The sequence below is a fragment of the Cryptotermes secundus genome, unplaced genomic scaffold (genome assembly GCF_002891405.2).
Source record: "Cryptotermes secundus unplaced genomic scaffold, Csec_1.0 scaffold962, whole genome shotgun sequence".
NCBI lineage: Eukaryota > Metazoa > Arthropoda > Insecta > Blattodea > Kalotermitidae > Cryptotermes > Cryptotermes secundus.
Window position 1 is genome coordinate 928,336 of NW_019720723.1, and position 13,613 is coordinate 941,948.

The following is a 13,613-nucleotide window of genomic DNA, read 5'->3' on the forward strand; positions in this document are numbered from 1 at the left end:
CGTATAATTAAACAAACATTGTTATACTGTGCCCACATTTCAAACATTGTATATTCAACAGTGGTCCTCTAGACACATGTGAAGATTATCAAGCAATCAACAGTGGTTTTTCAAATACAGGCCAAGATTACAAAAGTTTGTTATTCTCAGTAATAACTAAATGAAACTTCACCTCATCTGAATTTTTATGTGTCTGTGCAGGGATATTTAATTAAAACATAGTTTTATATAAGTACATAAATACTTTCATTAGCTTTCCTAAATACAAATGCTTAATAACCTTATTGCGATAAATACAATAAACGTCATTTATAATTCCTTCTGTCAGAACACTGTTAAGTGTACACTATATACTCTTGAAATTTTTCTTTTTCATTTGCTATTGGAGCATTATTCCTTCTTTGAAGTTTTAGCTGTGGTAAATTGTAACACTCACGAGGCATGTTCTGGATGAAGAATGGGTACTTCTTCTGGTATAAGATTCATTATGAAATAACTGTGGGAATCAATTTTAATAGCATCATATCATCTATTGAAGGCTAAATGGAACGTGAGTTGCATATCCAAACTGTAACAGGTCATTCCCATTTGTTAGAGGAAATTTGCATACCTTTGTGATCGCATGTACTGAAGCTTACACTCAACTGACCCAAAGGACACTAATTCTGAAGGGTTATGTAATGTCACTGGGTGTCTGAGCCTGTCCATCATCTAGTATTCCAAACACACTCTTCTAGAAATCGGATCAGTTTCCATCTTCTGGTGAAAAAGTGCGGAGACATTTATTTACTTGGGTCTTATCAAAACAGATTCTCTTAATTATTAGACAACTCAAGTCAGTGAAATGAAACTGTATAAGCCACTAGTATCAAGTCTGGCCAATAGAAAATTTAGCAATAAAACTTATGCACATATCCATGAAAACCTAAAACTATGACAGAAAAAGAAATAATAAAAACACATCAAACTATACTTTTCTCTCTTAGTTTTAGGTCTTCATGGATGAAGGTAGTACTTCACTTTTACAGTTTTTAAATTGTTACATACAGTGATTTGGTGCGTAAGGCTGACAACCTTACCGCCATCTTTGAGCCGATTGTCTAGATAATGTGGGACCCTCAACATCTCACAACCCTATGGGCCTTCATGGCCTGTTACAGGGATAGCTTTACTTTACCTTCTTCTTTTTCTTTTTTTCTTCTTACAAGATGTTGTATGTTACTTGGTACTCGAGAATTATACAGGTTTAGATAGAGTTAAATACTATTCTACAGTTTATTTATGAAATGTATACTAAAACAAGATCAGCATATTATGAATACAAATAACTGACAAGTCTTAGTTTATAACACTGGGAAAAATATATGGAATGGTGAAACTAATGTTTAGGATGGTAAATGATTAACAGTAGTTTGAGTTAATATCTTATATGGCTGAACTGAAAAGTTTCTGAATTCAAATATGATCAGTTCTTCATTTTGTAAAATTTGTAAAGAAAATTGAGCATAACTCATGGCAATGTCTTTCAACACTATTGTCTTATTCCACTTCCCTTCAAGAAAAATTAAAGCAAAACAGTTTTATTTACCAGTTCTTCATTGTATGTAAGCTATTAATCCTCCATAGGAGACATCACTTGACAGACTTCACATTAGATCTAAGAAGAGCTTTTTATTTTACCAGTAACCTGTAAGAGCTGAAATGGGCATATTTACCAATTTATGCATCTGTTTCTTCTTAAAAATGTAGCTATGCTAATAAGACTTCTGTCTGAGTGCAGATGTAATGCACCATTTGTTAGGTAGCATATGTTATAATTGTTACTGTTTCCATAGTCCAGATTCTAACAGTTTGTTAATTAAGAAGAATGAACTCAGGTGGACAGAGCAGTTTTCCAGCATTCATGTAAAAGTACTGATGAAAAAGTATGGAATAAAGTACTGTGCCTGAACAGTTAACCTAGAGTGCCACTGAACTTAAGCCTGTTGAGTTATGGCCAAATGAACATGGGTCAGATAAAATTGTGGAGTAAAATTACTGTGTACTGTGGTAGTAGCATTTCAGACTCTGGCCTCCAAGGTCATCAGTAATAAACATTCTTTTCACTAGCATGATCAGTCATACAAACAGATTTCTGTAAAAGTAATTTGTTACATAGAGCATGGGTCATGTGAGGGACAATGACAGCATAATGCACTCAGCTTCATTATGTATGGAGACTGGGCAATGTTCCCACTGTTGAGGAATTAGTTTTAAAGTTTTCAGAGGCATTAAAGCTGGCATAAAAAATTACAAATCATGACATTTTATAGAGTTTAGCATAACATAGAACTGGTATGATGCCTCATAATTATGCACAATGAGAAGCTTCATAGTTTGTATGCTTTGCCAAATATTATTATTATTATTATTACTATTATGTTGAAATCAAGGAGGATGAGATGGGTTGGAATGTAGAATGCATGGGAAAGATGAGAAATTGGAGAAGGAGGCTGGAAGGTTTGCATACATTTAAGACTGGTTATCCTAACTGCCCTAGAGTATTCAGGATAGAAGAATATTTTTTGTTTTGAATTTCTAGTATTTTACCTTAATTTTCTTTTTCAGTTTTGGCTTCTCTCTCAAAATCGTGGGGGGGGAGGACGCTGAGCTTGTACACATCCTAAAATTCTCGCAGACTATACTCTTTTAAGAATAACTGCCATAAAGTATGCAACTAACAAAATATTTTCTTGGTCATATTTTTATTGCACCTTTCAGGATGTCCTGATAGAGCTGTGAGGTCAGAGGCACATATTCCTTCCCAGAACGTACATAAAGCTTGTCTTTGATTTTAGAAGGGTCAAATCCATCTTCCTGTAATTCAATTTTCTTAATCTTGAATGTTCCTGTAATGTCCATTTTCTCGAGCACTCTAATGAAGATTGGTCGAGCATATGATGGAAGAGTTTTTTCAAGACCATTAGCAAGGGATTTGATATCCAGGGTGTTGTTAGGGTCTGCAATGGCAGCCATTCCAGCTCTTCCTTCCTGGTCAGGAACCTGACAGTAGACATAAGATAAACTTAATTGAAATATTTTGTTTGTCCTGCAGGAAATATTTGTAAACAATTCTCAAAATATGGCATCAGTACCTCACTTACAGGAAAATATATTATCCCACATTGAGTTATAGACTGGAATTTTTGAACAGCTTATTGTAAATGTTACAATGTAGCGTCAAAACCTAGTCTCCTGGCTAACTTATAAAAATAAAACAAAACTATATTCGAGAAGGCCCACTTCCATATTTGATAAAGAACATCATTTGTAGCTTTACTAATTCCTCTAAATTGAAGAGCTTCGGAACAGAGAGAAGTGAAGGAGTATCCCTCACCCTTACTCTAGTTTACATTTATCCAATTCACATACGTTTTACCATATCATGTACTTTTTTGTTAAATATTTACAATATCCAGTGTCATTTATGATAGGATATTTACATATGTATACTAATACCTATGAAAATTGTGCTTCTGAGTGATGATGCAATTAAATGTAAGTCATATTGCCATTGTAATGGAGGTCTCTACTTTAACAGTCTTCAAGGAAATACAGCATACATTAACACAATGCAGTCACTCTGAAATAGATCCATATTAGCACTGAACCATCAAAGCATGAAATCTCTATCATCAGACCTAGTAGTTTTTAATGTATTGTTCTGTGAGACTTTAAGGACTGCAGACTATTTGGAGTTGAATGGTAGGATGGTAAATTAATAATGAGTTGCACTGGGCATGGAACTGACCATGACGTAATTGAGGTACTATCCCAGCATTAACCTGGGCAGACTGAGGAAAACCACGATGAACCTCAGTCAGGATAGCTGGTGTCCTGCCAGAATTCAAATGAAGGACCTCCTAAATACAAGTCTAAATGTTATTGCTAGATCAAGCTTTTTGGTGCCTAGTGTTTGGTTAGACAAAAGCAACAGAATCAATGCATATTGTGGCATGTAGACCTACTGCTGGGCAGAGACCTCAACACATACAACAAGTACAGCCATTGCTATGCAATAGGCAGATAAACACCCATTTCTAAGTAATTTTCAGTAAATATGTTCTCGCAGAAATGATATCCAGTCTACTGCTAGGCAACTGCCCATGACAACAATAGAAGAATCGTTGGAGCCAGTGTTTTCTGTTTGGTCCACCCCAAAATTATATAATGAGGACACCAGCTGAGCTGCAGTCAGAAGTTTTCAGCAGTTCAGTTGAGTGAAGTGATGTGAAGTAGCTGGTTGGTGAGTGAGAGAGTTCAGTTGCAGTTCATTTCAGTTTAAAGTCAGCCTGTGGAGAGAAGACTAGGAGCTTGGTGTAAAATAGCTGTCTTCCTGGGACCCATTTAATTTGAATTGTCAATTGACAAGAGTTCTGCACAGACGGCTGTGACAAGAGGACCTGAGTGCAGGAAGGTGAAGAATTTCCCTCAGAAGAAGCTGTTGCCAGGAAATGGCTAGTGGTGACTGTAATAGACTGAGTACATTAGTCTGTGTGTGTCAGTGGTGTGTGAAGTGTAGTTCTGAGTGGTGCATACAAGTGGTGAATAAATCCAGTATCCAGTGCATACCCCATCTATAGTCACACCACTAAATATGTGACAATATGAATGACCAGAATAAAGTTCAAAACTATATGTATTTACCTGCACACCATAAACTGCTACATCTTTGAGACCAATTACATTTATAATTACAGATTCCACCTCTGCAGTTGAAACATTTTCACCTTTCCACCTGTCAAGAATATATAGAACATATCTTCATTACAAAATTACGTAACACATCTAAATAACAAACATTTATTTCTGTTACAACATTCACCAGTCAGCAGGAATAATAATGTATGTAAGGACCTACAGATGCCAGTTCAATATCTATATCTTACATTGTTATTTAATAATATTGTTATAACTACCTCCATAGAGAAGGGTAGTGCTTAAGAAGCTAATAATTACTCACATACTCAAAACATAACATCATGTTGATTCATTGTGAACATAATAAACACTTAATTGTTGATGAGTGAGCATGAAGCAGAAAAGTAAGTCACTATAATTACATATTTGCCCAGCAGCACTGAAAATAATCTGCAGGCACCCTAAAAATAGTGCGTGACTCTTGGATGAAGTGTAACAATTTAGCTAACTGAGTGTCCCAAAAGGAAAGGCCAATATTCTGGGAGGCCACAGTATCAGTCATTCTAAGCAAAAAAGTGTATATGTACATGTGTCCTATTCTGAACGGTTTCCAAAGTAGACCTATTTCACTATACAGTATGTTGTACACGCTACAGATGAGCAGCACGCCATGTCCTCACATGAGTTGCAAAGTGCACTGTTCTTGATGGTGGATATCTTGAAAATGTATTATACTAGGTAAACTGTACCAACTTTGTAAGATTTGAGGTTTTCACGGCGGCGACTATGAAGAAAGCAGTCTTCTGGGATGTGGTGCTGTGTAGATATTACCAACTTTGTCACTTGAACGATAGATACCAGTATTAGAAACAGTACGTAATATCTCTTATCGACAATTTTGGAACTGTACAGCGAACTAGCTCTACACCAAAAATCGTTTGGAATAGGACACATGTACATATACACATTTGCTTAGAATGACTGATACTGTGGCCTAGAACATTGATCTTTCCTCCTGGGACATTCTGTATACCAACTGCGTAGTTATTTAAACAAAGTCTTATGACATTAAAAATTAATGTTAAAACATGGTATTCCACATTATTAAAAGTAATGCACAACCACTAGATACAACATATATATGTTAAGAAGAAAGCAGTCTTCTGGGATTTGGCACCGTGTATATGTGGTGTTAACCGACGTTTCGGAGGAACGTATCGCCTCCATCTTCAGGGTAGAAGAAAACATATATAAGAAATCTGCAAGCAAAGAGACCGTGAGAACCGGTAAAAGCAGTCTCTTTGCTTGCAGATTTCTTATATATTTTTTCTTCTACCCTGAAGATGGAGGCGATACGTTCCTCCGAAACGTCGGTTAACACCACATATACACGGTGCCAAATCCCAGAAGACTGCTTTCTTCATAGTCACCGCCGTGAAAGCCTCAAATCTTACATATATATGTTAATTACATCTTAAATATTTACACGTTATTGTATGGTCCTTATGAATCAATGGTTTTCTGCAGCATAACAGAAGAACCTGAGGAATATTCATTTTAAGTCAGAACATAAAGGCTGAAATAATGTCTGCATTTTGAGGGTGTTATAATACATTGTAATCTTGACATGAAAGTTCTTATAACTGACAGTGATCATTTTTCAGATCTAGACCCTTTTGTGTAAATCTCACCTGAAAGTATCTCCTGTTCTGTCCTTGAAATATATGTATCCATATTCATCCATAACCAGAAGGTCACCTAAAAATAAATTAGTTTTTTTATGGACCTGGTTCTATTGTAAACTCAAAATGAATATATTTGTTCTGAGGTGATGCTTTTGAAACAGTATCATAACAGCAAATCATACCAAATTATACTCTGATATGACGGGTACTTATAATGAGGAAGTTTCTGGACTAACCCTGAGATAACTCCATGGGAGAGCAGACTCATCAGTGAATTGTAGCTGTGAGATATAACCTAGATAATTGCTGTCTTCATAAGATATAAAAATATAGAAACAGGATTGAAATTGTTACAACTGCTGTTAAGGGCCACGGCATTTTTTTTGTGACTGCAACTTCAAACAGTTTGTTTTTCATCCCACTCTCTCTGTCTTCACTATTTTGTGAAAATTTGTGATTGTGAAAGTGTGTGAGAGAGAATGAGAGAAAGAAATTTGTGAATATCCATGTTGTTGCATTATTAGCTTTAATATCAGTTTCACTACTATCTGTGTTCTCTGACAGATTTTCTGCATTTTCGAAACTCACTTCAAATTTTGGTCTGATACTCTTGTTTGATATATACATCACAAAGTTTGTGATATCAAATCTCTGCACCTGTATTTTGACAGGAGTCTTTCCTTTTTGCTTATAGCAGTTTACGTTCAATAAATATTGATTCTAAGATTGGAGGTTTTGCAGCATATATATTTCATATATGGACTTCACAACTAAAAACAACCACCAAATTGATCTGGACATCAGTTATGCCAACAAATTAATCTGTAAAGTACTTGATACAAAATTCCTTGGAATACATGCAGACAGTACACTGTCTTGGAAAGTACATATTGAACAAATTATACCTAAATTAAATGCAGCTTGCTATGCGATGAGATCAATTAAGCCTTTTATGTCACAGGAAACATTGAAGATGGTTTACCATGCCTACTTTCATTCTATTATGAACTATGGATTAATATTTTGGGGGAACTCTTCACATAGTGTAATAATTTTTAAAATACAAAAGAATATAATAAGAATCATTACAGGATGTAGAAGTAGAGATTCATGTAGAGAATTATTTAAGAAATTAAAAATTCTACCGCTTCAATCGCAATACATATTATCGCTTCTCCTATTTGTTGTTTANACATGCTCATTCCTTCTACTCTTTAGATGAATACTTCAATGTAAATAGAGAATGATGTAAAATTAAGTTATATTAATTTTTAAGCTAAAATTGCCTGTACTTATGTATGTAACCTTTTGACTTGTTCTGTATCCAAAGGTACTAACCTGCTTAGGATTTATAGAATGTAAATAAATTCAATTCAATTCAATTCAATTAAATGTTTAACATTACAAGCTCTCATAATTGAAAACCCTTATTTGCAAACATGTCACTAAATATTCTTTTTATTCCAGCTGCCAAGTATGACTTTGAGTGTCTTTCTAAAGGGCATAACTGCCGAATTTTCATACGTGCTGACAAAAGTCTTCATAACTTTAGTGAAGATAGCCAATGGAATTTGTGTCGTAGATCTTCTGAATAGAAGAAAATATTCATGCCTGGTTGTCAGTTCACAAACCCAGAAATTTTGTTAAAAAATCTGTTTTTGAAAACAAATTTTCTTAAACACAGCTTGAAATATTTCTTGTTCACTCACTGCTTGAACTGTTTTCAACACATATTATGAGGAACATGGATTGGAACATGAAATACAAGAACAAATACTAACCCCTGTACCACATCAGAAATTTCCAAACAGAAGCATGTAACAGGTAAAAATAAACAAATTTCTCAGCAGATGTCTGAATCCATTGATGTGATACTATTGTACTCAACTGCAGTCATTTTGTACTCACCAGTTAAGAATGCTTTATCTCCCCTTTTGAATACATTATGAAGAATTTTTTTTGATGAATCCTTTTTATCGACATAGCCATGGAAATCTCGAACTGCATTAGATGATGAGATCAAGCCTACAAGCATTCCTGGTTCACCTGGAATGCAAATAATAAAAATATATATTTATATGATGAAATTGAAGATGAAATATAAGGAGGCCAATGCCCACCCAGTACATTGTGCCATCTAATCAGAGATATAATATTTAATAGTCATGTATATAAACTGTGTTGTTGGTATTAGAAATAATAGTTTGTAGTTATGAGCAGGGGTAGAAATTTTCCAAATTTCCAGTTTCCTAGCTGACTACAAATTTTGTGCTGAGAGCTAGTAATTAAAGATACTATCTTTCAGAATGAAGGAATAAGAGTAATATTACCTTAATTTTTTATTTTTGTTTATGTGACACACACACACACACACCAAGTCTATGGCTCTTTGTTTATTAATTTAATACCACTTTCTTTTTCAAAGCTAGGCTTGTTACTTCATGGTTTTGGCAGAGTGATAGGAGGCCTTCTCTCTCCCCATTTTTTTATGAAGCCACTGGTAAAAGCAGTTGTTATGGGAGGGAAATTATGAATTGCAAGATTTATAATTGGTTGTGTTTATAGTGTTATTAGTTAAGCAGTGGTGGTGTATGGTGAGTGTTCATTTTTCGTTCACTGTTTTATATGTGTGCTAAGTCTTCTGTCAATGGCTTGTGTTGATCATGAGTGAAGTCTTCTGTGCAAAAATGAAGCACAGAAATCATAGCCATTGTAATAGTGGTAGTGTTTTGTCCAAAGGACTTAAATTAAGAACTTTCTTGTGTTGAGAACCAATGCACATTTAACCTGAAGGCACAAAAGCACACACAAATATGATTACCTCAGTGAAAAATAACGTTACAGTACAGCATAAAAATTTTTAACTTTGAAAGTCATATTTACACAAAAAGCTATGAAAGGTATATGTAAACTTCAGAGAAGTTGGTCAGATTAACCTTTTAAAGCCTAATGGTTACTATATGCACGACCTGGTTTAACATAGTAGAATTCTGCATTCTGCCCGCACAGTGTGTTTGTGTGTTTGTGTGTTTAATATGGTTCTCACAATAAGCATCGAACGTTTTCCTAAACAGCATTAACCGGTTGGTCCTTGTAGCGGAGACACAGTGTGTTTCCTGTGAGGTACGAACTGAATTTTTATATTTAGTTTGGAAAAAATTCGGTCTTTAAAGGTTAAACCCTCTGGCCTCATTCAGATCCAGAAAGAAATAATGTGAAGTGCTACAAATGCAGGTTATTTCCTGATTTAGGTGACTTGTCATCACAAATTGTTTAAGTATTCACTGGTCCTTTGAAATTTGAAAGTTTTAAGAAACACAAAAAATCTAATCAGCACAAGAAGTTTGAAAATGAACTTACCTTCTCCCACTGCATGATCTATTTTAAAGGCAGATGAAAATATGGTTAATCATTTGATGATATTCTGTTATTCAAACTACACTGTTAAAGACTAAACCACTTTTAGGACTATGAGACCATCTGATCTGATAAAGGAGTGCAATTCTTATACTTTACCAGAATATAACATTAGAAGTCATGCAGAGAATTTATCCACCATACTTCAGCAAATGTTGAAAATAATCTCATAGCACGTGTAAAGATTTAAACTTCAATGAGCCTCCTGCTTAAAGGATAAACTGATATATTAGAGGAAGATCAAAATATTTTATGTGTGCATAACCTGGAAAACACCAGGATACAGGAATCTTTCTTATCTCCATGCTTCTGCAAATGGCTATTTTAATGCTGTCCAGAGATAGTTAAAAATATTGGAACTCTTGTCAAGAGATTGTCTGATGGGCACTGGAACTGATGGCATGCAAGTTCAGTGACAGGAAAACGAAACGGCTTGGTGACAGAACCATCAAAGTGCATTCCCGCAGGCTAAACCTGACTGTACTCAGATCCAGGAAGAAAATAAAGTACCTTGATGAGGTCGATCATATGTTGGTAAAAATGCATAGATTCTACAGAAACGTTTCAAAGAGAATGACACAGTTGCAGAATGTGTCAGAGGCTCTCTTAAGGCCACAATACCTGCATACTATTTGTTGGGTTACTAGCAAATGCACTGGTGAGGTACTGTAAGTATATTTTTCTACACCTAGAAGACCCTAGATATAAGGCAGGAAAAGAAGCAGCTGCAGCACAAGCTGTTCTAAAAGAATTAAGCCTTTCAGGTTTGTAATTATATGAGCAGTTTACTTCCTGATGAACTTCTTGGAAATCTTTGTGGAACTCTCCCTCATAATTAAGGAGAAGAATCTGCTTCTCAGTCTGGTGGATTGCCATGTTAAGAGATCAGTTCACTCTTGTGAAATTTTGGAACATAAATCAGGAAGATGTAGTATTGTCCAAGGTGTACAACTTGACAGTTATAAAAATGTATGCCAAATGTGTTTTAAACTGACAAATAACAGTTGATTAAAGGTGGAATACAGTATTTCGAGGAGAGGCTTGCTGCTACTGATAATGGTTTCTTAATCATTTCAATACTTTCTCATGGACTTCAGTATTGCTGCAGTACAACCAACATCAGCAGTCTCATGTAAGAGGGATTTTAAAGGTATGGATATGTTGAAAAACTTTTGTCATTATTGCTGAGAAGCAACACAAATACTCAACATGAATGAGACCAGTGTGAAAAATACTGATAAAATGAGAAGTGCAGAACACTAGTAATTGCAGACGAGCAGCATGCATGATTTAAGGATGATCAACATGAATGGCCCAAGTTTGAAAGATACTGTTTGATATAATGCAAAGAGCAAAACACTAGTATTTTCACATATTGTGATTGGTATTGATTTTAAGTCCATTTTCAGTCAATAAATCTGAAGTAGGTGCCAGAAATATAGATGGGAATGGACCTAATTATATGGTATAAGGAAGTGTTGTGAAAGTTGTAATACATATTTTGTCTCGCTCCTAAAAAATTTAGCTGGTTCTAACTATCCCCTGTTATGAAGATTATGTAAAATGTATTCCCGTAATAAAACTGAGAGGAGTCAAATGTATGGGGAAAGAAAGTACACATATTTATTGAAGACATTTAGAATTTGGATAAAACATCAGTATGTACTCTTTTTCTCTCTTATAATTCACGTTATCCTACTAAGATACTTACCTAAAAACACAAGGTGTAAATCACTGACTTACCAGCATCACATTGGATGCACAGCCCTCTCTTGTCCCGAATTGGAATGTTTGTATTTGGATCCACTCTAATCAGATCAATGGGCAAGAGTGATCGTGGCACACATCGAGGGAAACATCCAACAGCACCTATCTGGCCATCAGGATTTACTAGAAGAAATATAAATGAAGAACAACATGAATATGTTGTACATATATTCCTTTAGGAATTTTTGCTGCGTGGAAATATATATAAAAAAAAATAATGTGTAACATCTGCATTCCATGTTACTCAGGATGTGCTTTACTTACTCATAAATTGTCAGCTGTGTACAAGATATGTATGTATTGACCGTCTTCTAGTGCACTCAGTCTCACATGTCACTTCACTACATGTTTCGGCATCCTCAGGTGTGTGCACTGCTCGCCATCATGTATCATTTATAAAATGATTTAAAATGTATATATGAGGATTTAAAAAAAACTTGGAAACAAATTTCAGAATAAAGGTTAATGGCACGGTGCTTAATAGGTGAAAAGATGGAATTATTTGAAAGTTAAACAAATAAAAAGATGGATATATTAATAGAAAAATAAATAATAGTTCTAAATATTATCAAATTATAGAAGGCATTTTAGAGAACAGAGGTATTTCAGCACAATACAAAACAAAAATCTGTAAGTGGACACCAATGCATGATGCCAAAAAATGGAATCTTACAAAGAGAAACAATAGTACTATCAAATGAATAATGGATATGAATGTTTTAGAAACATTCATTGAAAAACAAAAAAGGATAGAATTAGAAATGAAACTTTCAGAGAACAAGTTGGATTTGTTTAATTGTTTGAAAACTATGTTAGAAATTCATGCCATATAGTATCAAATGATGGCAAATAGATTTCAACCAGGCATCTCCCAAATACAAGCCACATGTATTACAGTCTCAGACAAGTCGCTCAGTAACAAGATGTTAGAATTAATTTTTGTTCATTAATGTTTTTTAATTAATTACTACAGTTGGTCATATAAAAGAAATGGATAGAAAAGAATATCAAGAAGCCCATTATAATTCAAATTTAAATTAGAGGGACACATAGGATGACCCAGAATAAGATGATTTAGCCAGACATCAATAGAGACAGAAGCTGGCAAGAAACTGAAAATTAAAGACTGAAAAATGAAAGATAAGATTAAAGACTTTTCAGCAAACAAGGCACATGAAAAGGGGAGAGAGGATGAGGAGGAGGATTGGTAAACTTCTAAATATGTGTATAACTCCCTTCATACACATGCATATTTTTTTCCCCCTTCTTTTAAAAATATAACAGAATTTTTTGAAGAAAAAAAACTTACTCATATTTGCATTTCCCTCGGTGGAGCCATAAAATTCTGCAACCTGTCCAATTTTGAATCGTTCCATGAAGCTTTTCCAGATGGTTGATCGCATGCCATTGCCTAACATCATGCGAATACAGTGTTTTGAATCTTCTGGTTTGCAGGGTGTGGCCATAATATAACGGCACATCTCTCCAATGTACATACCCACCTGGAACACATAGGTCATATAACAGTATTTCACTTGAATATTGCATTTAAATACAAAATTATAAAGTAAATGTAACAATTTCAGTACCCAGGATTTCATTTGGGGTGAGGAAATGAGAAAGGCAAATTAAGAAAGATGAAAGAACATTATATATGGATAAATACCGTCTTAAGTGCAACAAATTTTATTATAGTTTTTACTTCTTTTCCTCCTCCACACTACATGTTTCGGCCCTAAATGGCCGTGTAGATAAACAAAGATTTTATACAATTAGAAAGACTGGTAATTTTAAATTTTAACAAGCAGTGTAACAGCTACGTGAGTGATACACACCTGATGATGGCCATTTAGGGCCGAAACATGTAGTGTGGAGGAGGAAAAGAAGTAAAAACTACAATAAAATTTGTTGCACTTAAGACGGTATTTATCCATATATATTGTGTGAGTGTAACAGGATGCTGAAATATAATATTNGGTGCTGCAGCGGCCACTTCTTGTTTTATCTTTGTTCATGTGCTGTTCAGTGTAGGCGCTCTCTGTGTGTGTCGCTGCTTATCTTTAA

At 34.7% G+C, this 13,613-nt stretch overlaps 1 protein-coding gene across 1 annotated transcript; it reads right to left on the reverse strand.

Moving 5' to 3' along the window:
• Positions 1-1,128: 1,128 nt before the first annotated feature.
• LOC111872462 (long-chain fatty acid transport protein 1) lies at positions 1,129-13,051 on the reverse strand (the record flags this gene model as incomplete). Its single annotated transcript, XM_023866413.2, has 6 exons — positions 1,129-3,042; positions 4,687-4,777; positions 6,372-6,438; positions 8,274-8,411; positions 11,526-11,672; positions 12,859-13,051. Coding segments are annotated over 6 exons (942 nt in total), but the record flags the coding sequence as incomplete, so codon positions are not given.
• Between the last annotated feature and the right edge of the window lie 562 nt (positions 13,052-13,613).